Source organism: Phocoena sinus, chromosome 11 (assembly GCF_008692025.1).
Source record: "Phocoena sinus isolate mPhoSin1 chromosome 11, mPhoSin1.pri, whole genome shotgun sequence".
Lineage (NCBI taxonomy): Eukaryota > Metazoa > Chordata > Mammalia > Artiodactyla > Phocoenidae > Phocoena > Phocoena sinus.
In genome coordinates this window covers 80,428,030-80,451,098 of record NC_045773.1, presented here as the reverse complement: position 1 = coordinate 80,451,098, position 23,069 = coordinate 80,428,030, and the positions used below count along the sequence as shown (strand labels likewise).

General features: G+C 51.5%; 2 protein-coding genes across 6 annotated transcripts; both read left to right on the top strand.

The window, feature by feature from the left end:
• The first annotated feature begins 4,526 nt into the window (after positions 1-4,526).
• On the top strand, positions 4,527-16,547 carry C2 (complement C2). 5 transcript variants are annotated; one of them, XM_032650342.1, is made up of 18 exons: positions 4,527-4,876; positions 5,038-5,247; positions 6,500-6,685; positions 8,507-8,680; positions 8,761-8,859; positions 9,053-9,186; positions 10,290-10,428; positions 11,045-11,185; positions 12,011-12,100; positions 14,120-14,260; positions 14,385-14,479; positions 14,576-14,687; positions 14,805-14,970; positions 15,081-15,157; positions 15,299-15,390; positions 15,595-15,721; positions 15,894-15,943; positions 16,094-16,547. In XM_032650342.1, the coding sequence occupies exons 1-18, from the start codon at positions 4,831-4,833 to the stop codon at positions 16,268-16,270; spliced, it is 2,256 nt and encodes a 751-aa protein (XP_032506233.1). In that variant the 5' UTR covers positions 4,527-4,830; the 3' UTR covers positions 16,271-16,547. The 5 variants fall into 5 exon arrangements, with proteins under 5 accessions (XP_032506233.1, XP_032506234.1, XP_032506235.1 ...); XM_032650343.1 differs by having other exon boundaries at positions 4,550-4,876; positions 14,865-14,970; positions 16,094-16,546; XM_032650344.1 differs by lacking the exon at positions 6,500-6,685 and having other exon boundaries at positions 4,551-4,876.
• Positions 16,548-16,940: 393 nt separating this feature from the next.
• Positions 16,941-23,069, top strand: CFB (complement factor B). The gene is made up of 18 exons (XM_032650341.1): positions 16,941-17,139; positions 17,237-17,470; positions 17,899-18,084; positions 18,221-18,394; positions 18,615-18,716; positions 18,828-18,964; positions 19,269-19,407; positions 19,738-19,869; positions 20,150-20,251; positions 20,342-20,479; positions 20,986-21,083; positions 21,220-21,337; positions 21,559-21,712; positions 21,821-21,897; positions 22,092-22,204; positions 22,305-22,437; positions 22,518-22,567; positions 22,869-23,069. The coding sequence occupies exons 1-18, from the start codon at positions 17,076-17,078 to the stop codon at positions 23,013-23,015; spliced, it is 2,298 nt and encodes a 765-aa protein (XP_032506232.1). The 5' UTR covers positions 16,941-17,075; the 3' UTR covers positions 23,016-23,069.

The window sequence follows — 23,069 nt, the reverse complement described above, 5'->3', positions numbered from 1 at the left end:
TCAGAGTTCTAGTTGAGCTCATGATAGACAAACTAGAGACCACCTTTCTCAGCCTCCCCTTTAACCAAGTTTTTTCCAACAGAATATGAGTGGAAGAGTTAAGTGAAATTCCATATCGTTACTTGCCCCCTGCTTCTTCTTTCATGACACTTCCTGGGAATGGAATGCAGACTTGATGGAAACGTGTTTCAACCACACAGACAAGGACAGTTATCAATGGTTATGGCAAAGCCACAAGATGGAAGGAGCCCTGGGGTCCTGAATGTTGCTGACGAGCAGCACTGCCCTTCCAGCCAGGGCCACCGTATCAGCCCTGCCAGCTTACACTGAGGCTCTTCTTTGAGAGAGAAGTAAACTTCTATCTTATTTTCTTTTTAAGATTTTTTTGATGTGGACCATTTTAATAGTCTTTATTGGATTTGTTACAATATTGCTTCTGTTTTATGTTTTGGTTTTTTGGCCGCGAGGCATGTGGGATCTTAGCTCCCCAACCAGGGATAGAACCCGCACCCCTGCATTGGAAGGTGAAGTCTTAACCACTGGACAGCCAGGGAAGTCCCCTGTCTTATTTAAGTCACTATATTTTGAGTTCTCTTTACTGCAGCAGTTTATTTGTTTAAAAAAATATTTATTTATTTAGGCTGCACCAGGTCTTAGTTGCAGTATGTGGGATCTTTAGTTGCAGCATGCAGACTCTTAGTTGTGGTATGCATGCGGGATCTAGTTCCCGGACCAGGTATAGAACCCAGGCCCCCTGCATTGGGAGCGCGGAGTCTTACCCACTGGATCACCAGGGAAGTCCCTACTGCAGCAGTTTAGATTATACCCTGATAAACACATGTCTCTGGGTGTTGCCTTTGGCTCCCATGTTGATTTCTGGCTAAGAATATGAGTTGGGTAAAGGTTTGGCTGCTAAAACAAAGGCTAGAATAACAATGGCTTAAATGGTCTGAGCATAAGAATTCCGGGGCATTTATGAGAGCTCTAGAGGACTGGGGAGCAGGGCTTCTGGAACTTTATTGTTTGTCATTATCAACATGACTTCCACCTTGTGGTTTGGGGTGGCTGTTCCAGCTTCCACCAGTCTGTCTGTATTCCAGCTAGCCAGTGGGAAGGGGAGAAGAAAAATTGAGGAGCACACCCCTTTCTCAAGAGTATACTCCATGGGTCCAGCAAAAAACTTGAGAGTTTTACTACTTAAGAAAGAAGGGAGGAACTTCCCCGGCAGTCCAGTGGTTAGGACTTCGCCTTCCAATGTAGGGGATGTGGGTTCGATCCCTGATCAGGGAGCTGGGATCCCACATACCTCGCGCCCAAAAAACCAAGACATAAAACAGAAGCAAGGGCTTCCCTGGTGGCGCAGTTGTTGAGAGTCCGCCTGCTGATGTAGAGGACACGGGTTCGTGCCCCGGTCTGGGAAGATCCCACATGCCGTGGAGCGGCTGGGCCCATGAGCCATGGCCACTTAGCCTGCATGTCCAGAGCCTGTGCTCCGCAACGGGAGAGGCCACAACAGTGAGAGGCCTGCATACTGCAAAACAAAACAAAACAAAACAAAACAAAACAAAAAAACAGAAGCAATATTGTGGCAAATTCAGTAAAGACTTTAGAAGTGGTCCACATCAAAAAGATCTTAAAAAAAAAAAAAAAGAAGGGAGAGTGGATTCTGACATGCTCTGCAGAGTTTATTTAACTCAACCAATATTGGGAGAAATTCATGAAAGAAAGGCCCTTTCTTTTCAAGGCAGCTATTAGATATGAGCTGGGCTGATGTATTATTCTGCTTGGACTGCCATTAAAAAAAAAAAAAAAGGGACTTCCCTGGTGGTTCAGTGGTTAAAAATCTGCCTGCCAATGCAGGGGACACGGGTTCAAGCCCTGGTCCAGGAAGATCCCACGTGCCGCGGAGCAACTAAGCTCGTGCGCCACAACTACTGAGCCTGCGCTCTAGAGCCCGTGAGCCACAACTACCGAGCCCGTGAGCCACAACTACCGAGCCTGCGTGCCACAACTACTGAAGTCCGTGTGCCTAGAGCCCATGCTCCACAACGAGAGAAGCCACTGAAATGAGAAGCCCACACACCACGACAAAGAGCAGCTCCCGCTCACCACAACTAGAGAAAACCTGCGCGCAGCAACGAAGACCCAGCGCAGCCAAAAATAAATAAATAAAATTTAAAAACACACCACAGACTGGGTGGCTTAAACAGAAATTTATCTTCTCATAGTTCTGGAGACTGGAAGGAGGAGATCAAGGTCAGTTTCTGGTAAGAGCTCTCTTCCTGGCATGTAGGCAATTCTCTGCGTGGGGGCAGGCGGGATATTATGTGTGTGGAGAGAGAGAGAGACAGGAAAGGAGGAAGGGAGAGAGGAAGAAAGAGGGAGGGAGAGAAATCTCTCTGGTATGTCTTAAAGGATACTTAGCCTGTTAGATCAGGACCCCACCCTTATGACCTCATTTAAGGTTAATTACCCCTTTACAGGCTGTGCTATCTCCAAATATAGTCACATTGGGGGTTAGGTGTTCAACATACAAATTTGGGGGGGGATACAATTCAGTCCAAAGCAGCAGCTTTAAGAGGCACCCAAAATTCAGTGGTTTAAGTATTCAGTCAGGTGAGGATTCATTATGTCTTGATGACAGCCCCCCAATCTTGGTTGCCATAGTGCCTTGCAAAATATGGCTATAAATCTCTCCTATTCTGGTGCGCATGCCTCTTTGCAATGTGACTCTGCCACTCCTCCCATCAGGAGGTAGTTTCCCCTAACCTTAAATCTGGGCTGTGACCAATAGGACATGGTGGAAGTGATGTCATGTGACTTCTGAGGGCAGGCCTCAAGAGACCTTGCAGCTTATGCTCTGGATTTCTTAGAATGCTGTCCTGAGACTGCCATGCTGTGAGGGGCTATGGGTGATAGACCATGGGTCCTCCTGTTCCCACTGAACTCAGCCCTCCGCTGACTGTAGCTGTGTGGGTGAGCCCAGCCCAGAACTGCCTGGCCAACCCACAGAATCATGAGAAAGAATAAATCATCCTTTTAAGCCCCTAAATTTGGGGTGGTATTTTTTTTTTCCTACAGCAGTGGTAATGCAGTGGATTAAAACAACAAAGGTTTATTTTTTGCTCACATTGCATACCTGCTAAGGGTCAGCAAAGGTTCTGCTTTTGGCATCACTCAGGGCTGATAGAGCAGCCACCATCTCAAACGTGCCATAAAGAGGGAAAGAGAGCACGAGGAAGACTGCATTGGCTCATAAAGCTTCCATCTAGAAGTAGTCCATGTCACTTACAGTCACATTTCATTGGTCAAAGCAAGTGGATGGGGAAGTTCAAACCTACTATGTGATTGAAAGGAGATGAAGCCAGAACGTCTCTAATACTCACCGCTCTGAAGGTAGTTTATTTCTCTCTTGTAAAAATCCGAGCAGGTGGGCAGGGCTGGTATGACATCAACACAGTATCAGGGACCCAGGCTCCTCTGTCTCTTTGCTCTATCATCTCCAGGATATTGCTCTTGAGTCACCATCAGATTTATATTCCAGCCCATGGGAGTGTGTGTGGGGGGATGTTACTTTACTTACCTTACTTGTAAGTTACACACATCAGTTCTACTCACATTCTATTGGCCAGAGTCTTGTCACCTGGCCATTAGCTGCAAGGGAAGCTGGAAAATGTAGTCTTTATCTGGGTGACTGTGTGTTCTGCTAAACATCTCTTACTGTAGAAGGAGGGAGAACAGATACTGGGTGCAAGGGAGGCACCAGCAGCTCAGTCACAGAGGCAGCTTTGGGACCCCCAACACCAGGGGTGTCATGGTCTTCCTGCATTCAGTCGATTCTGTCCAAGGAACTGACTTTGTGTATGTCCACCTTGTGTATGTGCGTTTCTGAGAAGTTATTTGTAAATCAAAAGAGTTTTCATAAATGTAACTGATCACTTCAGAGACGTTTCATCTTCATCTTTGATTGATCTTATTTACTTACACCCCACATTGTTTGACAAATATTAAAGAGACTTCTGTGAGATGGGGAGGCTAACACACTAGCTTAGAGTTTCTTTGCTTTCTGCATTTCATACAAAAGGCCAGTTGTAATTTAAAGGCACATCCCAATTCCAAAAATACTTTCATTCCTTTGAATCACCAACCCCAGATTTAGTTATTTTATAAGTTGGAGATTTTATCTACTGGACTTCCCGTAAAAACATTCTCAATATTTTTCCCAGTCTCTAAAACTAAGTGTTGATTTCATTTTTCTCCCTAGATTCTCTCTGCAGAAGGACTGCAGGGAAGAAAAAGATGGTGAATCCTCCTAAGTATCAAGAATTTCTAAGAATTTCTAGTTTAATCCCTTGGGAGTTTATGTTCAAGAAGACAGTACTACTCTAGACTCTGAGGAAGTAAAATCCACTTGGGAAAACCCAAAAGAAAACTGAAACTTTACTTAAATAAAACGTTTTGCAATATCTCGGTTGGTTTGTGGGTTTGTGTGCTTTAGACTCTTCATGTGAGAGCATGCGTGCACTTGTGTCTGTGAGACGGTGGAAGTGGGGAGCAGTGTACAGAGCCTGTGGTGCAGATCAACTGACTCTATGGATGTGTCAGGATTAGGGAGACAGACCGGAAGTTTCACGCCCTCAGCTCAGTCCCCAATCCCTGATTATTTTTTCCCCTAATGAGAGAACGTGCCCCCTACCTTCTGCCACTCCCTAGTTTTCTTTCTCTGGCAGCAGACAAAGCAGCTGCTGAGCCAGCTCTGGTTTTCGGGAAGTCAGATGACCTTTTCCCTCTCCCGGCTCTCTGCCTGTCCGTGCCCCTAAGGTAGACACCATGGACCCACTGATGGCCGTCCTTTGCCTGCTGCCCCTGTACCCAGGTAGGAGCAGGGGAGGGGGGATGCTGGGGTCCTGTGGGGCAAGGCCAGTGCTACCCAGATTGAGTTTCCATGTGTGAAACGGACTGTCTCTTCTGCTCTCCTTTTCTTATCCGTGCCTTCCTTCTTTTCTTCATTTCTGTGTCGTGTCCCCATGCCCACAGGCTTGGCTACGACCACTCCCTCCTGCCCTCAGAACGTGAATATCTCTGGGGGCAATTTCACCCTCAGCAACGGCTGGGCCCCTGGGAGTATCCTCACCTACTCCTGCCCCCTGGGCTTTTACCCGTACCCGGTGGCGACAAGCCTGTGCAAGAGCAACGGACGGTGGCATTTCCCGAGATCCACCCAGCGGACAAAGGCGGTCTGCAAACGTGAGGCTTCCCACCAGCGGCCACCCCAGGACTTCTATTTAGTTTAATCAGGGTGGGGCTTAATATGACTAGATGGGGTGGCAAAGCTTCTTTTCCACAGGGCTTTTCAAAATAGTGGGAAAATGTCAACTGCCCAATAGCAAGGCACCGGAGGCAGGCTCTGATGTAGATTGTGGGGTACCAAAGCCAGGGATGATTTTTTAAAAAATAAGTTTATTTATTTTTGACTGAGTCGTGTCTTAGTTGCTGCCCACGGGCTTTCTCTAGTCGCGGTGAGTGGGGTCTGCTCTTCGTTGCGGTGCGCGGGTTTCTCACTGTGGTGGCTTGTTGCGGAGCACGGGCTCTAGGTGCACGGGCTTCGGTAGTTGTGGCACGCGGGCTCAGTAATTGTAGCTCGCGGGCTCTAGAGCACAGGCTCAGTAGTTGTGGTTCACGGGCTTAGTTGCTCTGTGGCATGTGGGATCTTCCCAGACCAGGGATGGAACACGTGTCCCCTGCATTGGCGGGTGAACTCTTTTTTTTTTTTTTAAATAAATTTACTTATTTATTTATTTAATTTTGGCTGCATTGGATCTTAGTTGCTACACGCGGGCTTTCCTCTAGTTGCAGCGAGCGGGGGCTATTCTTCTTTGTGGCGCGCGGGCTTCTCATTGCAGTGGCTTCTCTTGTGGCAGGGCACAGGCTATAGGCACACGGGCTTCAGTAGATGCGGCTCGCGGGCTCCAGAGCACAGGCTCAGTAGTTGTGACACATGGGCTTAGTTGATCCGTGGTATGCGGGATCTTCCCGGACCAGGGCTTGAACCCCTGTCCCCTGCATTGGCAGGCGGATTCTCAACCACTGTGCCACCAGGGAAGCCCAGGGATGATTGTTAGAATACTGAACAATTAACTGCACAGTACTGACCATTCGGGATGGATGCTGAATGGTCCTGGCATCCCCTGTTGTACCAGGAGTCACCCCTCTAGTTATCCACTCATGGGACGTCTGAGGACCCCAGGGGAGGGGCTGGGGTGGACATGGCCCTCAGGGGGCTGAGAGAAGTGGCTGTTTCTCAATCTATTAGGTTGAACTGTGTGAAATTGCCAATATTCTACCAACTGCCCAAAGTAGCAATTTCACAGGCATCAACCTAACGTTTTGACAACCAGCTGGCTCTACCCATGCATCCAAGCTGAACTTCACCCAGTTAGTGTCCAGCCCAGCTGTTATCCCTCCATCCTTATATTCTCATGCCCTTCTCTCCCTCCAGCTGTTCGCTGTCCAGCCCCTGTTACCTTTGAGAACGGCGTATACACACCACGGCTGGGGTCCCACCCTGTGGGCGGCAACCTGAGCTTCGAGTGTGAGGATGGCTTCACACTGCGGGGCTCGCCGGTGCGGCACTGTCGCCCCAATGGCATGTGGGATGGGGAGACAGCTGTGTGTGACAACGGCGGTGAGTGCCCTGACAGATGGCTGCATGGGGGCAGGGGTCTCCCAGGAGCCCTGGAACCAGATATGTGTTTAGGGAGCTTCTGTGGGGACAGGGCCTGGTGTTTCTGGTGCCAAAATCATATTCCTAGATTTTGGTCAGTTGAGGTCTATAATGACACATCTCTGGCCTGTGGGGATCCTGGCTCAAGGAAGTTGGTGCTAAGCTTCAGATCCAACACAAAGGCTCCAAATACTCTGTCCAGCTTTTCCAAATGCCTCAAAACCAGATTGGTATTTGGGCGCCCTGGGCTATTGTAGGGAAGATATGATGAAGGGAATCAAGTGTCGCGCTTAGGTGCCTTGCCTCAGCAGCAAGTTTGGGTTCCAAGCCTGGCTCTGATTTTGACAGCCTTTGGGCAGGTTATTTAACCTTTCTGTGCCTCAGTTTTCACATCTGTAAAATGGGGATGGTAAGAGTACTGACTGCATGGGGTTGCCGTGTGGATCAAGTGAGTTGCATCTGGAACAGCCCCTGGAATGTACTAAGCGCCACATATACTTTTGTCATGGTCATTACTGCCCCTGTGAAAGATGGGGGGGGCTCTGCTTGACAGAAGTGGGGTTCCTGGGATTCCCTGGAGCCACATTGGCCTGTGGGCTTTGGAAGCTTCCTGGATCACAGTTCTAAATACACAATACAGAAGGTTCAGAGTCCACGAGATGGCAGGACCGTACCCTCACCTGGTGCCCAGCTGTTGGCTCCATATTTACGTCCTTGATTCTTTGACAATAGCCATTTATTCAAACATAAATATAATTCATTTGAAAATTGAGGTTTAAACTACCTAAAGCATACAAATCTTAAGTATTCAGCTTGATGAACTTTTATACCCACAAGTATCCTTTTACGTGTATCCACCCACGTAATCACCACCCAAGACCGAGGGTCCATTATATCAGGAGGTTGCCTCCTGTCCCCTCCCACAAGGTAACCACTCTTCGGACTTCTGTCTCCACAGATTCGTTTAGCTTATTCTTACACCTCGTAGAAGTGGAATCATACAGAATGTGCTCTTTCGCATGTGTCTTCCCTTATTCAGCATTCTGCCTGTGAGATGTATCCATGTTTTCCTGTGTATCAGCAGTTTGTTATTTTTCATTGCTTTGTAGTTCCATTTCATATTACAGTTTATCTATGCATTCTCCTGTTGATGGGTATTTGGGTTATTTCTGGTCTTTGGTTATTGTAAGTAAAACTCTATGAACATCCTTATGTGTGATTGGATGCACTAGACACATTTCTCTTGAGCACATTATCTAGGAGTGGAATTACTGGGTCACACGTTGGCATATGTTTTCTTTCAGAAGAGGCTGCAAACAGCTTCCTGATTGACACTCCAGCAATTTAACAGTTCTGGTTGTCCCACATCGTCTCTGACACTTGGAATTACCCATTTTTTAGTTTTAGCCATTCTGGTGGGTGTGTGGTGATGTCTCATTGTTTGCAGATATTCTCTGTGGAGAGGTAGGGCTCCTTCCCTGAGGAAGCCAGCATCTTCCCTGAGGCTCTGGGATGGATACAGGCAGAGTCCCTGGGTTGGGATTGGTATGCTTTAGCTGGAAACTGGGCCACTGAGTTCTAAACCTTTTTCCCTACTTCAGGTTTTCTATCCACACACCTGGGAGGCACAGCTGTGGTGTCTCCCAAGGGAGGGGCCAAGGGACCCGCAGAGGCTCTGAGGGTCTGTAGAGGAGGAAAAGTCTGGCGGGAAAAGGTGTCCGAGCAGCACCCAGAGGCTGAGGCGGGTCCCTGCTCATTTCCATCTTCCTTTGCTCCTCACAGCCAGCCACTGCCCCAACCCGGGCATTGCCGTGGGTGCAGTGCGGACAGGGTCTCGCTTCGGCCTCGGCGACAAGGTCAGCTACCGCTGCTCCTCGAATCTGGTGCTGACGGGGTCTGTGGAGCGAGAGTGCCAGGATGAAGGGGTCTGGAGTGGGATGGAGCCCATCTGCCGCCGTGAGTAGCTGCTCTGACCCTCCTGAGATTCCTGGGCCCCCACCCCTGGCCACAGCTGACCCCGGTGGCTCTCCCCACAGAGCCCTACTCTTACGACTTTCCCGAGGATGTGGCCCCTGCCCTGGGCACCTCCTTGTCCCACCTACTTGGAACCACCAATCCCACCCAGAAGAAGAAGCGTGAGTGCTTGAAGTGGGGGTGGCAGGGTGCTGGGCGGGTGCAGAGAAGGGGCAAGCTTCCGAGGGGCCAGGAGCCTCCGGTGGGCTCAGCGGGGCTGAGCTGACTGGAGGGGAGGTAGAGGGGCCTGATTGCCTTGGCAAGAGAGTGGGTAGGAGGTGGAGTCTGAATCTTCCCCTTCCACATTTCTTCCAGAAAACGTGGGCCGCAAAATACAAATCCAGCGCTCGGGTCACCTGAACCTCTACGTGCTCCTGGACGCATCTCAGAGTGTGGAGGAAGAGGACTTTGAAATCTTCAAGAAGAGCGCCTCCCACCTGGTGGACAGGGTCAGGAAATAGGAGCTCACACATACCAGCAGCCTTCCTGCACTCACGGTCTTTGTCTCCTTCCCTTCCTCAGAATCCCACTCACAGCCCACCTCCTCCAAGAAGTCTTCCCAGATTACACACATGCCATGCAGGAATCACGGATTTAATTTAGAGGATCCTATTTTTCATTCCACAAACACTGTTGGGGTAGCTACTCTATGTCAGGCACTGTTCTGGGTGTGGGGGGACCTCAAAGATGAACAAGGCTGAGACCCCACTTTCCAGGAATTCATCATCTAGAACAGTGGTCTTCACAGAGGGGTACCCCAAATAAGCTTCTGGCGTGTGGCAGGAAAATACTGGTATCCATGGTGAATGATTGTAATTTAACTTAAATTAAGAACTTAATAATTTCCTTTTAAAATTTCAATATTTTCTATATGTTTTAAAATGTGTATAATATATTTAAATAGTGATACACTTTATAAGTATGAGTATACTTTATAAATACATATACCTATATTGAGGTACGTGCTCAGAATGTTTCGACTGACGAGGTCCATGAACGGAAGAGTTTGGAAACACTTGGTTCAGATTCCTTGCCAGGACTCTGCTTGGTAGTTATGCTTTTCACAATAGTCTGTGTAGATATATGTTTTCCCTCCCAGCTACGTTTGAAAGAAGGCAGCTTTTGTGCTCCTTAGTGTCTCTCTTAAGACGTAAAGTTAAGTAACTCACTAAGCTGTGAGGCTGCAAAACTCGACAGACAAGTGCCGTTACGTTTGAATTCTACCTCCACCTCTTACCAGGGGTGTGATCTGGGGCAAGGTAAACAAGCCTCAGCTTCCTCATCTGTATAATGGGGACCATCACGACCCTTCACAGCACTGAGGTGACGATTAAATGAAGAGTGAGCCAGTCAAAGAGAGGAGAGGACCAACAAATGTCACTTTCCTGGCTTCTTCAAGCAACCGTTTCCCAGGAAGGGACTCTCCAAGGGCCTTGCATCCGTCAGTCTCTGTCCAGGATCTCTGCCTCGTCAAGGGCCTTTTGCTGGCTCCCTTACCAACTCCCCTTTGGTTTGGGAGCCTTTCACACTACCTCTCATTTGCCCTTCACAGATCTTCAGCTTTGAGATCAAGGTTAGTGTCGCCATCATCACTTTTGCATCAAAGCCCAAAGTCATCATGTCTGTCCTGGACAGCAAATCCAAGGATGTGACTGAAGTGGCCCACAGTCTGGAAAACGCCCACTATAAAGGTATGATGTCATCAAATGAAGGTGATGGAAGTGGGGGCAGGGGATGAGCTCTCTGTGCCTGCAGAGATACTGGACAAGTTTGAGAGAGAGTGGGGCTTCTTGGTGGCACTCAAGTCCCAGGGCTCTGGGACTAAGGTTCCTTAGGTGCGGTGGCTTCCAAGTCAGGTTCATGGTCGGGGAGTCCCAGCTCCTACCAGCTCCGGGCTTCCTCGCACGTGCTACGTGTCCAGATGCATCATGCAGGTCTTTGGCTTCTCCCTGATGCCAGAACAACATGGTCTGGTTTTCATAGTCTCCTCATGTCATTAGGAAACTACCTGGGTGGTAGGTAGCAGATGGCTGAAACAACCCACTTTCTTTGGAAACCCCATCTTTGAATCTTGGGACTTTAGGATGGCCTTCAGTGGGGTTATGCAATGAGCATTTCTAAAGGGAAAGGCTTTTAATGTCTGAATGGGCAATGATGCCAAATCTCTAACTAGATGTCAAAAGTCTGTGTTTATCAAATCTATTGATAAATGCATTTCCAGTGTTTGGGGAAAATAGAGTGACTCCCTTCTCCCAGGTGGTAGGTGGGAAGTTTCTTAAGAGAGCTTTTCGTCTTCACATATTCCAGACCATGAAAACGGAACCGGGACCAACATCTACGAGGCCCTAAATTCTGTCTATATCATGATGAATAACCAAATGCGACGGCTCAGTATGAACACGGCGGCCTGGCAGGAAATCCGACATGCCATCATCCTTCTGACCGATGGTGGGTATCGTCGTCTCTGTGAATGAGTCTGGCATAGTGGAAGGAGAAGCAATGTGGGGTCAGAGACCTGCACTCTGGTTCTCCCCTTGCCACTTAGGGCCTTGGTTTCTTATTTATAAAGTAGAAATAGTGTCGATGATGACGGTAATGACAACCGCAACAATTACTGATAATGGAAGCTGCCCTCCTTTCCGTACACAGTTTTGTTGTTGTTGTTTATTTTTTTTAATTTTTTTGGCCGCGACGCACGGCATGTGGGATCTTAGTTCCTTGACCAGTGATTGAACCCTCGCCCCCTGCAGTGGAAGCACGGAGTCTCAACCACTGGTCTGCCAGGGAAGTCCCCTTACACAGTTTTTATGAAGAGCAATTTAAGTACTTTGTGTAAAAGTGCTTTATGATTATAAGTGTTAGTTATTGTTATTACCTGGGAGGTCACATAGGGGGAGCTGGATGGGGAGGCGTGGCTCTGGACCAGTGATGTTGAAGTCCACCGATGGAAGGGCAGACTGGCTAGTGGATCTGGGCTCTGCCATTTATCTCTTGATTTTGTCCAAATTACATGGCTCCTCTATAAATCAGATTTCTTGTCTATAAAATGAGTAGACCCACACTTACTGGGGCTTCATGAAAATCAAATGAGATAAAGTGTAGGATGCCCCTGGCCCAGTGCTAAAGAACTTCTGTAAATAATGTATCTTGAAACTCAAGTAGGGAGGGTAGGTGTTGAGGTTCCCAGGATGAATCCTTCCCCTCTCTTCCAGGGCTGGGGGGGAATCGTGATACATCACCCAGATGGACAATTCTTTTCCTTCCTTGTTCTAGGAAAGTCCAACATGGGTGGCTCTCCCAAGGTGGCTGTTGACAATATCAAGGAGGTCTTGAACATCAACCAGAAGAGGAAAGACTATCTGGGTGAGCCTCCGCCCCCGCCCCATCTGTGCTGCCCTGCAGGGGGGCCCAGGGCCCACAGCCAGGGGTTCTAGCATCTTGGCTGTATTTCTATCGAGACCCCAGGCTGTGTTTTTCTGCATGAAGGCAGCCGAGTGTCACACTGAAGAGTAGTCAAACTGCCCGTGGTTTCAAACTTGGGTTCATCTTTGATTGGCTGTGGCCATGGGTTATTTTTTTACTTGTCAGGATATAGTACAAGGACCTACCTCACTGGCCGATAAGGGCAAATGCTCAAACATTGCCTGGCACAGACAAACACAGTGTGCGGTGGCGGCCACCACCATCGTCATCGTCATCGTTTTCATTCACCATCTGATGTTCCACAAACCTCTCCAGGAAGAAAAGGCCTGGATTCCTTATAGGGGCTGTTCCTGGCCTTTCTTCCCTTGGCAGTGCAGATAACTAAGGCTCTGGAAGTTGCAGTCTCTGAAAGAACAGCTCCTCTAATTCAGACTAAACAAAAATTGCACTGACCTTTGACCAGAAAAGAACTTCAAAGAGAAATCCTCCAGATAAGGGAGGGCAGCTGGTTTTGAGGCCCCAAGTTTTACTTTCCCCTGGGTCCTCTCATTTCTGTTCATGCCACCCACTTCACCTGCCCCTCGGAGGTAAGCGTATTCCTCTTGAAAACCCTGGCCTAAGGAAGGCAAATCACAAACTCCACTCCCTAACTCCTTAGCATCACTGGGCCAGAGTTAAATGCTTGAACGCACCTCATGAAAAAGAGGCAGGAACTGCAGGGAAATAGAGAAAACACGTGGGGCGTGATAACTGTCCAGTTCCTATCATAACTGCAAAAAAGGCCCATGAGGGGTACAAAGGGTGGGAGAAGACCAGACTCTATGGTCCACCCCAGGGCAGTTCTGACTCACACCCACGCTGGCTCAGAGGCTGGTGTGGATGGCTGTGTGGGCCCAGGTTCTCCTGCGGGAAGAGATGCCTCCAGGGTCCTCTCCTAGAGCCGACATTTTGCAGAGGAAGACCAGATCTGAAGTTTTGCCTCCATGCTACATCATGAGTTCTTTTTTTTTTTTTTTCTGGTGTGTGGGCCTCTCACTGTTGCGGCCCCTCCCATCGCGGAGCACAGGCTCCGGACACGCAGGCTCAGCAGCCATGGCTCACAGGCCCAGCCGCTCCGCGGCATGTGGGATCTTCCCGGACCGGGGCACGAACCCGTGTCCCCTGCATTGGCAGGCGGATTCTTAACCACAGCACCACCAGGGGAGTCCCAGATCACTCAGTCTTTGCCTCTGTCTTCACGTCACTTTCTTTCCTGAGTGTATCTCTGTGTTGTCACATGGTTTTCTCTCTCTCTGTGTTTGTGTCCAGATTCCTCTATTGTTATAAAGGCATCAGATTATCACCCCTCCCCACCCCTGCCTCCATCCAGCATGACCTCATTTTAACTGATTATATCCACGAAGACACTATATCCAAACAAGGGCATATTCACAGGTCCTGGGGGTTAGGACTTGAACATATCTTTTGGGGAGACACAATTCTACCCACACTAGGCATTAAACAAAATAAATAAGGAAACCATATGGCACGGTAGATAGTGACACGTGCTAAGGTATAAACTGAAGCAGGGAAGGAATCGAAGTGTCTGGGGCATTGCAGTTTTACACAAGGAGGCCAGAGAAGGCCTCCCTGTGATGGTGACATTTGAGTCGAAACTTAAAAAGGTAAGAAAGTGAGGCATGTAGAAGTCTGGGAGGAGGAGTGAACCAGGCAGAGACACAGTTCATACAAAGGGCCTGAGGTGGGAGTGTGCCTGTCAGTTTGAGGAACTTCAAGGAGGCCACGTGGCTGGAAGAGAGTGAAGGGGGAGGAGTGGTAGGAAATGAGGTAGGTCGTGGGGGGAGGGAGGGGCATCCCGCTCATGTAGGGCTTTGTAGGATGCAGCGAGTTCGGAATTACAGTCTTCTGTCACGGGGTAGCCCCTCAGCCACAAGATTCTGGTGATTTCCTCCCCATCAGACATCTATGCCATTGGCGTGGGCAACCTGGATGTGGACTGGAGAGAACTGAATGAGCTGGGGTCCAAGAAGGATGGCGAGAGGCATGCCTTCATTCTGAAGGACGTGGAGGCTCTGAGCCAGGTCTTTGAGCACATGCTGGGTGAGTGTACTTTGCTCTCTCCAGAGTGGTGTGGCCAGTGTGGAGCTGGCCAAGGGTCCATGCTGGCACCTGCTCGCGGTGCCCGGCACCAGCCTCCTTCACCATCTGCTCCTCACGCCCACAGATGTCTCCCAGCTCATGGACACCATCTGTGGGGTAGGGAACATGTCTGCCAATGCCTCTGCCCAGGAGAGGACACCCTGGCATGTCACTATTAAGGTACCAGGAAGGAGGGATGGGGCTTGGATCCCAGAGGTGACAGCGGCCATGAGCCAGAGACACAGCAGTCCCTGAAGATCACCTGTTCCCCTGCAGCCCAAGAGCCAGGAGACCTGCCGAGGGGCCCTCATCTCGGACCAGTGGGTCCTGACAGCTGCTCACTGCCTCCGCAACGCCGAGGCCCACCCCCTGTGGAGGGTCAGCGTGGGTAAGGAAGGGCCTGCACCCGCTTCCCAACCCCGTGGGCAGAGCTCCCACCCCTTGTCCCTAGCCTCTGGCCCCTTCAGCAGCCCTGGTCCAGCCTAATCTGCCACATTGTTTCCAGGGGATCCCAACTCCCAGTGGGGCAAAGAATTCCAAGTTGAGAAGGCGGTGATCTCCTCAGGGTTCAATGTCTTTGCCAAGAAGAATCAGGGAATCCCGGAGTTCTACGGCGATGACATCGCTCTTCTAAAGCTGGCCCAGAAAGTGAAGATGTCCACCCACGCCAGGTGCCGGAGTCTGGGATGGGAGGGTGCCCTCTGGGCGAGAAGTGCTCTGGGGAGTGCTGGAGGAGGGGACACCAAGGACGGGCCTCTGTGACCCTTGTCCTTCTCCTCAGGCCTATCTGCCTTCCCTGCACGGTGGGGGCCAATCTGGCTCTGCGGAGACTGCCAGGCAGCACCTGCAGAGACCACGGTGAGCGCTGGGCTTAGGGTGCATGAAGAACTGGGATCAGGGCTTGGGGGTTGATGACGTGGGCTGTGCTGCAGTTCCCAAGTCGGGAGTCTGGACGCTAGGTAAAGGGACCAGTACTGACATCCTTTTCCTTGACTGTAGAGAGTGAACTTCTGAACAAACGGAGCATTCCTGCTCATTTTGTGGCTTTGAATGGGAACAAGCTGAACGTTAACCTCAAGACAGGGTCGGAGGTGAGGGTCTCGGGTCCAGTATGCTGTGGGCGGATGGGATCCCCCTGTGGCAACTCCCTGAACGTCTCTCTTCATCCCCTAGCTCTGAGTGCTTTCTCCATCTGACTCCAAGTCACCCCTCCTCCAGGCCTAGCTGCACTTCCAGGTGTCCCCCGGGCCTGCCTGCTCACTCCATCCTTCTGTCCTATTCCACCCCTACTGCAGTGGACAAACTGTGTCAAGGCTGTCTCCCAAGACAAAACCACGTTCCCCAACTTGACAGATGTCAGAGAGGTGGTGACAGACCAGTTCCTATGCAGTGGGATGCAGGGGGATGACAATCCCTGCAAGGGTGAGCTCCCTCCCCCCACTTCTCATCCCCAGTCCCCACCCTGGAGTCTGGATTCCTGAGGGGAAGGCCACCTGTGTCCCTCTGGCCAGCTCGCATGCCAGGACACCGGTGTACCACCCTGATGCGGCGATGAGAGTCAGGATGACAGTCTCTTGTCCCTCCTTTCTGGCAGGAGAATCTGGGGGAGCAGTTTTCCTTGAGCGGAGGTTCAGGTTTTTTCAGGTGAGGAGAGAGGGGGGAAGCTCGCAGGACTGGAGTTACAGGATCTTGGCCTTGAGGAGGCACGAGGCAGGCCTTCGAAGGAACTAAGGAGGTTGGGGCTTGGGGCTGGGACCAGGGCAGCGTCCCCACCCCAACCTCTCCTTCTTTCAGGTGGGCCTGGTGAGCTGGGGTCTCTACAACCCCTGTGGCAGCTCTGATAAGAACTCTCGCAAAATCGCGCCCCGTGGCAGGGTGCCACCGCCACGAGATTTCCACATCAATCTCTTCCACATGCAGCCCTGGCTGAGACAGCACCTGGAGGGTGTCCTGAACTTTTTGCCCCTCTGATCACGGCCACTGAGCCCTTTGCTGTCCCGCCAGGACCAGCCATCTCTCCCGTCTCCTACCACCGAACGTCCACCCTCAGCCTCCATGACCCATCCGCACGCCTTGCTCTGAGCGCATGCCTGCTTCCAGGATCCCGAAGCAGCGGCACATCCACGCTGGGGAAGCCCTGGCGCTCCTGCCAGTGCGGACCCCACCCTCTGCTTTACTTGCCTCACTCTCCTTCCGCTTTCACAGGGAATTACCTGGCTATGAAATTAATAAAAATCAATGATTTCCACATCTGTCTGTGCCTCTGCCTGGGGGCTGGCCTGGGGGGAGAGAAAGGCCAGAATGATTCCAGGAACGGCAAGAAGGCAGGTCAGAGACCCTGCTGGACAAACAATGGCTGGACTCTGCTCCATAACAGAGTCCACAGGGCAGCCAGTGAGGGCCTTATATCTAGTCCCCAAGGGGGAGGTCTGGGCTTGGGGAGGAACTGGAGCTGAGAGGAGGTGCTGACAGGCAGAGTCCTGGACCTTGGGCAGCAAAAGGTGGGGTTTTGCAGTTTCCGTATCCTTGATTGGCAGTGGGGCCCTCCCACTCGGACATTCCGGAAAATGACATGGGTAGGGTGGGTGGAGCGGGCAGCAGGTGGGAGAACACAGATTGCGTAAAAGGCTGGAGGCTGTGAGGGGCAGGGGAAGGGCGTGTGACCAGGCTCAGGTCTGGAGTTTCAGCTTGGCCATCGAGCCAAGCAGACACGCAGCAGGAGCCAGGAGAGGCCACCCTGCCACCAGCCCCAGTTTCTCTCCTGTCTTCCGTCACCATGGGGAGCAAACGCAGCCCCCAACTCTGCCTGGTACCCTTGATCTTGGGCCTCTTGTCTGGAGGTAAGTGAGGTCACAGCCCCCCTCCCCCCCACCCCTGCTGCCCCCAGGATCCGTCCTTGGCCTTATGAGGCTGGGCTTCACCAGCCTTTCTCTTTAGGTGTGAGCATGACGCCATTGCCTGAGGCTGGGCCCCAGAGCCCCTGCTCTCTGGAGGGAGTAGAGATCAAAGGTGGCTCCTTCCGGCTTCTCAAGGCGGGCCAGTCACTGGAGTACTTGTGTCCTTCTGGCTTCTACCCATACCCTGTGCAGATTCGTACCTGCAGATCCACGGGATCCTGGAGTACCCTGCAGACCCAAGACAAAAAGATTGTCAAGAGGGCCGAATGCAAAGGTTGGAGGGCAGTGAGGATGGACCTGGGCCAGCGGAGGGACAGAGCAGGTGGTGGCCTAGGTCCAGACCTGGATAAGATTAGACTTGTGTGGAGACCAGGCAGGCTGACAAGTTGGGCTGAGCAAGGGTAGGAGCTGAGCAAGGGCTGGAGGTGGGATGGAGGGAGAATGAAGGGGAGCTAATCTTTACTAAGCGTTTACCCCGTGTCAGGCAGCCCTGGCAGTTCAAAGAACACTCAGAAATGGGGAGGGGGGAGTGGGAGGATTCCCCATGGGTTGAGGTACCCTCCAGGGGTCAAGGGTAGCAGCTGATCCTGTAGGACCGAGAAGGCGCTGTTTCTCAGTGATAGGGTCCCTGAGACTAGGAGGGATATCCTAAAGGGCAGTCCTTCCATCTCAGTAACGTCTACTTGTTCTCCTCCCCCAAAGCAATTCGCTGTCCCAGACCACAGGACTTTGAGAACGGGGAGTACTGGCCCCGGGCCCCCTACTACAATTTGAGTGATGAGATTTCTTTCCACTGCTATGATGGTTACAATCTCCGGGGCTCTGCCAATCGCACCTGCCAAGTGACGGGTCGGTGGGACGGGGAAACGGCCATCTGCGATGATGGAGGTGAGAAGCGTCCCCCTTTCCCACGACACTACCTTCTTCCCGACCACCCTCAGCCTGAGGAACTGGCACCGTAGCTCTTGTGCTCTACCTTGCCTTCAGGCTTTGGCCCTTACCTCCATGTCTCATGCTTCTGCAGCGGGGTACTGCCTGAACCCGGGCATCCCCATTGGCACAAGGAAGGTGGGCAGCCAGTACCGCCTTGAAGACAGTGTCACCTACTACTGCAGCCGGGGGCTCACCCTACGTGGCTCCCAGCAGCGAACATGTCAGGAAGGTGGCTCTTGGAGTGGAACGGAGCCTTCTTGCCAAGGTGACCCTTGATCCGTACCCTCACGTCAGATCCTGCTCTCCCATCCTCACATTCCCACACCAGAGCACTGCCTTCTCCCCCTACTGCAACCCAGCTCCTTGCTCACTTCTAAACCTCCCCAAAGAACTTCTGAGCCCTTCCCACCCTGGAAACCCACCATCTCTCGTCACTATGTTCCTGACCCTCCCAGACATTTGACCTGCTTTCTGACTTCTCCCAGACTCCTTTATGTACGATACCCCTGCAGAGGTGGCCGAAGCCTTCCTGTCTTCCCTGACAGAGACCATAGAAGGAGTTGATGCTGAGGATGGGCACAGCCCAGGTTTGAAGATAGAGAGGGGAGGCAGGGCAGGGAATTGGGGGTGGGAGGAGGATGGAGAAGGGGCAGGAGAACCATGCCTCCTGGAGCCCGAGTCTCTCTGTTGGCACCCAGGGGAACAACAGAAGAGGAAGATTATCCTGGACCCCTCGGGCTCCATGAACATCTACCTGGTGCTGGATGGATCAGACAGCATTGGGTCCAACAACTTCACAGTGGCCAAGACTTGTCTCAGAAACTTCATTGAGAAGGTGGGGCCCCCTCCCCCTGAATGTGGGGACCCTGAATGGACCTCACTGCCCTGCCAGGACTAGCTCCCTGATGCCCCCAGCCCCTCTGAGCCACAGGGTCCCAGAAAATCTCCAGGTCCTATTCTGTCTTCCTTTCCTTTTACTTGAAGCAGTTTCTTGATCTTTAACCCAGACTCCTCCACGAACCCCAGGGTGATGAGTCTCTTACTATGTCCTTCACTGTCTGTCCCAGTAAAGCTGCTGAATTCTCCCAGCCATATATTCTACTTTCAATGCCATGACCCCTTGCTCCCCTCACCCACAGGTGGCAAGTTATGGGGTGAAGCCAAAATATGGTCTAGTGACATATGCCACAGACCCCAAAGTTTTGATCAGAGTGTCTGATCCAAAGAGCAGCGATGCAGACTGGGTCACAGAGCAGCTCAACCAAATCAACTACAAAGGTCAGAAGTCAGGGAAGGGAATGGTGGGAGGTTCGCTCCCACCATTGTGGTCAGAGAGGTCTGAAGTTTCAGGAGTGTTGTGGGGAGGGCAGTGAGACAAGGAGGACTACTTTTTAATCCATGGATGGGCAGCAGGGTCATTGGAAAATGGGGATTTTTGGTGGGAACCCTTTGGAACTGAGATGGTCACTTCGTTGTCAAAGGGAAGTCACTGGGGTGACAATTAACTCAAAAAGTTGACAGAGGGGGATCTCAGTTGCTGCTAGGCCTCTGGGGTCAAGGATGGCTCGGAAGTCCAGGTGGAGGTGATGATTTCTTCCCTTTCCACAGACCACAAGTTGAGGGCAGGCACTAACACCAAGAAGGCTCTCCTGGAAGTATACAACATGATGAGCAGGGAAGTGAACAAACTCCCTGAAGCCTGGAACCGCACCCGCCACGTCATCCTCCTCGTGACTGATGGTCAGAGGGACTGTTCCCCTGCCTCTGACTCCTCACCCTCTCCAACCAGCGTGTGGCCCTGAAGTCCATGTGCAGCGCTGGGCTCACGGTTGGGGGCCTGAATGCTGCCCCTTCCTGTGAACCTTTATGAGGAGGGACCCTTCTCGCCACCATCTCTCACGTCCATCTCCTCCCCAACCTGCTCACTCTGCCGTATATGTCACTCCTTCTGGCCAGTTTATCTTCCTTGACCCTCTTCCTTCCTTGTCTCCCACCTTCATGGTCCTGGTCTCTCCTGCAGGCTTGCACAACATGGGTGGGGATCCAGTCTCTGTCATTCACGATATCCGGGACTTGCTGGACATTGGTAGAAATCGCAAAAAGCCCAGGGAGGATTATCTGGGTGAGTTTTATTGCCTAGGACTCAGCACCCCACTTTCTTAGCTCCTGCCCCCCAGGGCCTGGACCCTCACTCTCCCTTTTTCTCTCCCAGACATCTATGTGTTTGGGGTTGGGCCGCTGGTGAACCAAGACAGCATCAATGCTTTGGCTTCCAAGAAGGATAAGGAGCAACACGTGTTCAAACTCAAGGACACAGATAACCTGGAGGATGTTTTCATACAAATGCTTGGTAGGAAGATATCAGAAGGGGATAAGGAGATGGTCAGGAAAGTCAGCTCTCCCCAGACCCCTCAAGGTCACTCATTCTTCGACCCCTCCTGAAGCCCTGGCAGTCTGCAAGTCCTTTCTCATTCCTCCTTCTCTACCTCCGTGTCACTATTCTTGCTTCCTGGTACTGCCCACTCCCTGATCTTAGAATCAGAGTTCTGAATGATACAGAGATCTTTCCTAAGTCCCTCGTTTTACAGATGTGGAAACTGGGGCCAAGAGAGGTCAAGGAACAAGTTAGCAAGAGCTGGGCCTGAAAACATCCAGCTCTCTGATCTTTGTTCCCCGTTCTTTTCACGATACCACAGTGGTTCCCTGCCCTCAATGTAAGGAAACAAGTGCCCCTGCCTTCCCTTTCCTCCTATGGGCATCTGGTCCCCATAGACATGTAGGCGTCCCTCCCCGAAAGGCTGCTGCCATTTGGAAATGAAGTGTCCCGCCTTTCAGTACAATCTCCTTTCTTGCCAGATGAAACCCGGACCCTGGGTCTTTGCGGCATGGTTTGGGAGCACAAGAAAGGTACTGACTATCACAAGCAACCATGGCAGGCCAAGATCTCAGTCACTGTGAGTGCAGTGTCCTGGTGGCGGGGACTTATGAGGGGGGAGGTCAGGGTGAAACAAAGGTCGGGGGAAGGGCAAAGTGTTCGTAGATGGCGTTGTCTGTGAAAGCCGAGCTTTCCCTCTGCCGCTCTCTTCCCAGCGTCCTTTGAAGGGACACGAGAGCTGTATGGGTGCTGTGGTGTCCGAGTACTTTGTGCTGACAGCCGCACACTGTTTCACTGTGGATGACGAGAAACACTCAATCAAGGTCAGCATGGGTAAGGATGCAACCAATCAATCCTGAGCTTCAGCCACGCCCTCTGCGCAGAACCTCCCACTCTCTTCAAGAGGCCACACTCCACCTGACCTCAACGCAGCCCCTTCCCTTGCACGCTGGACCACTTAGGGATGAGGAAGACTTGAGTTAGGGATGACATGGGGGCAGAAGACTGCCTACAGAGAAGTGGGTGGTCTAGAGGTACCCACTCTCCTACTTCAGGAGGGAAGAAGCAGGAGTGGGAGATAGAGGAAGTCCTATTTCATCCAAACTACGACCTCAATGCGAAAAAAGCAAAAGGTATTCCTGAATTTTATGACTATGACGTGGCCCTCATCAAGCTCAAGAAGAAGCTCAAGTATGATGAGACCATCAGGTGAGCCATCTGGATTCCCAAAGAGAAAAGGCTGCGAAAGGCAGGGCTGGAAGACTGGGGCAGGTCCAGGGTTCACCATCCCCGAATTTTCCCGTCTCTCCTCAACAGGCCCATTTGTCTCCCCTGCACTGAGGGATCAAATCAAGCTTTGAGGCTTCCACAGTCAACCACGTGCCAGCAACAGAGTAAGACAGTATCAGGGAGAGTAGGGTGAGGTTCTGAGAGACAAGGGAGGCATGAGAGGGAGCTGCAGGAAGGGCAGGTGATGCCCAGCCATCTCTAGCTCACAGGAAGGGGCGGAGGAACATTTGCTGAGTGACAAAGGACAAGGACAATGGGGGAAGGGAGAGTGCTGAAATGACCCAGTCTATTTGTCCAGTGCAAGAGCTGCTCCCAGCAAAGGATATCAAAGCTCTGTTTGTGTCCGAGCTGTCTAAGGATGGTAAGAAGACACTAACTCGGAAGGAGGTCTACATCAAGAATGGGGAAAAGGTGAGGAATGTGGGATCTTGAGGTCCTTTAAGCCCCAATTCTTCCTAAGCAAGCTTTGTTCATCACTCCTCTCCTGCGTGCATCCCCACCTCACCTACAGAAAACTGGCTGTGAGAGGGATGCTCTACGTGCCATAGGCTATGACAAAGTCAAGGACGTCTCTGAAGTAGTCACCCCCAGGTTCCTCTGCACCGGCGGGGTGGCTCCCTATGCTGACCCCAACACTTGCAAAGGTGAGAGAAGGCTCTTTGGTTGTGATCTAAGTTCCTGAGGCCCAAGAGTCTTTTCCCCTACAGCTTCTCCCTCCCTGTAGGTGATTCTGGTGGTCCCCTGTTTATTCACAAGAAGAGTCGCTTCATTCAAGTGAGTTTCCCCTTTCCTCTCTGTGGGGAGATGCCAAGTAGTCAGCATGGCCCCCAAAGCAGGAAAGCTCACTGCACGTGGCTGGAAAGGGGAGGGTGGAGCCTGCCTCACCTTTGGACTCTTCCTTGAACTGGCCAACTTAGGGGTGTGTGTCTGATCTGTGTGCCAGGGGATAGGACTGAGCTGGGCCCCTAGTCTAACCCTCCCAGGTCAGCTCAGATGCAGCTGGGAGTAGCTGCGCTCCCTGGAATTAGGAAGGAATTCTACCAAATGGTTCCTGGGACGCCCTCGCCCTCTTCAGGTTGGTGTGATCAGCTGGGGCGTTGTGGACGTCTGCAAGGGGCAGCAACAGGTACCTGCTTACGCCCGAGACTTTCACATCAACCTCTACCAAGTGCTGCCCTGGCTCAAGGAAAAACTCCGAGATGAGGATCTGGGTTTTCTATAAGGGGTTTCCTGTTGGAAACGGGCATGAGATCAAATTAAAACAACTACGACAACA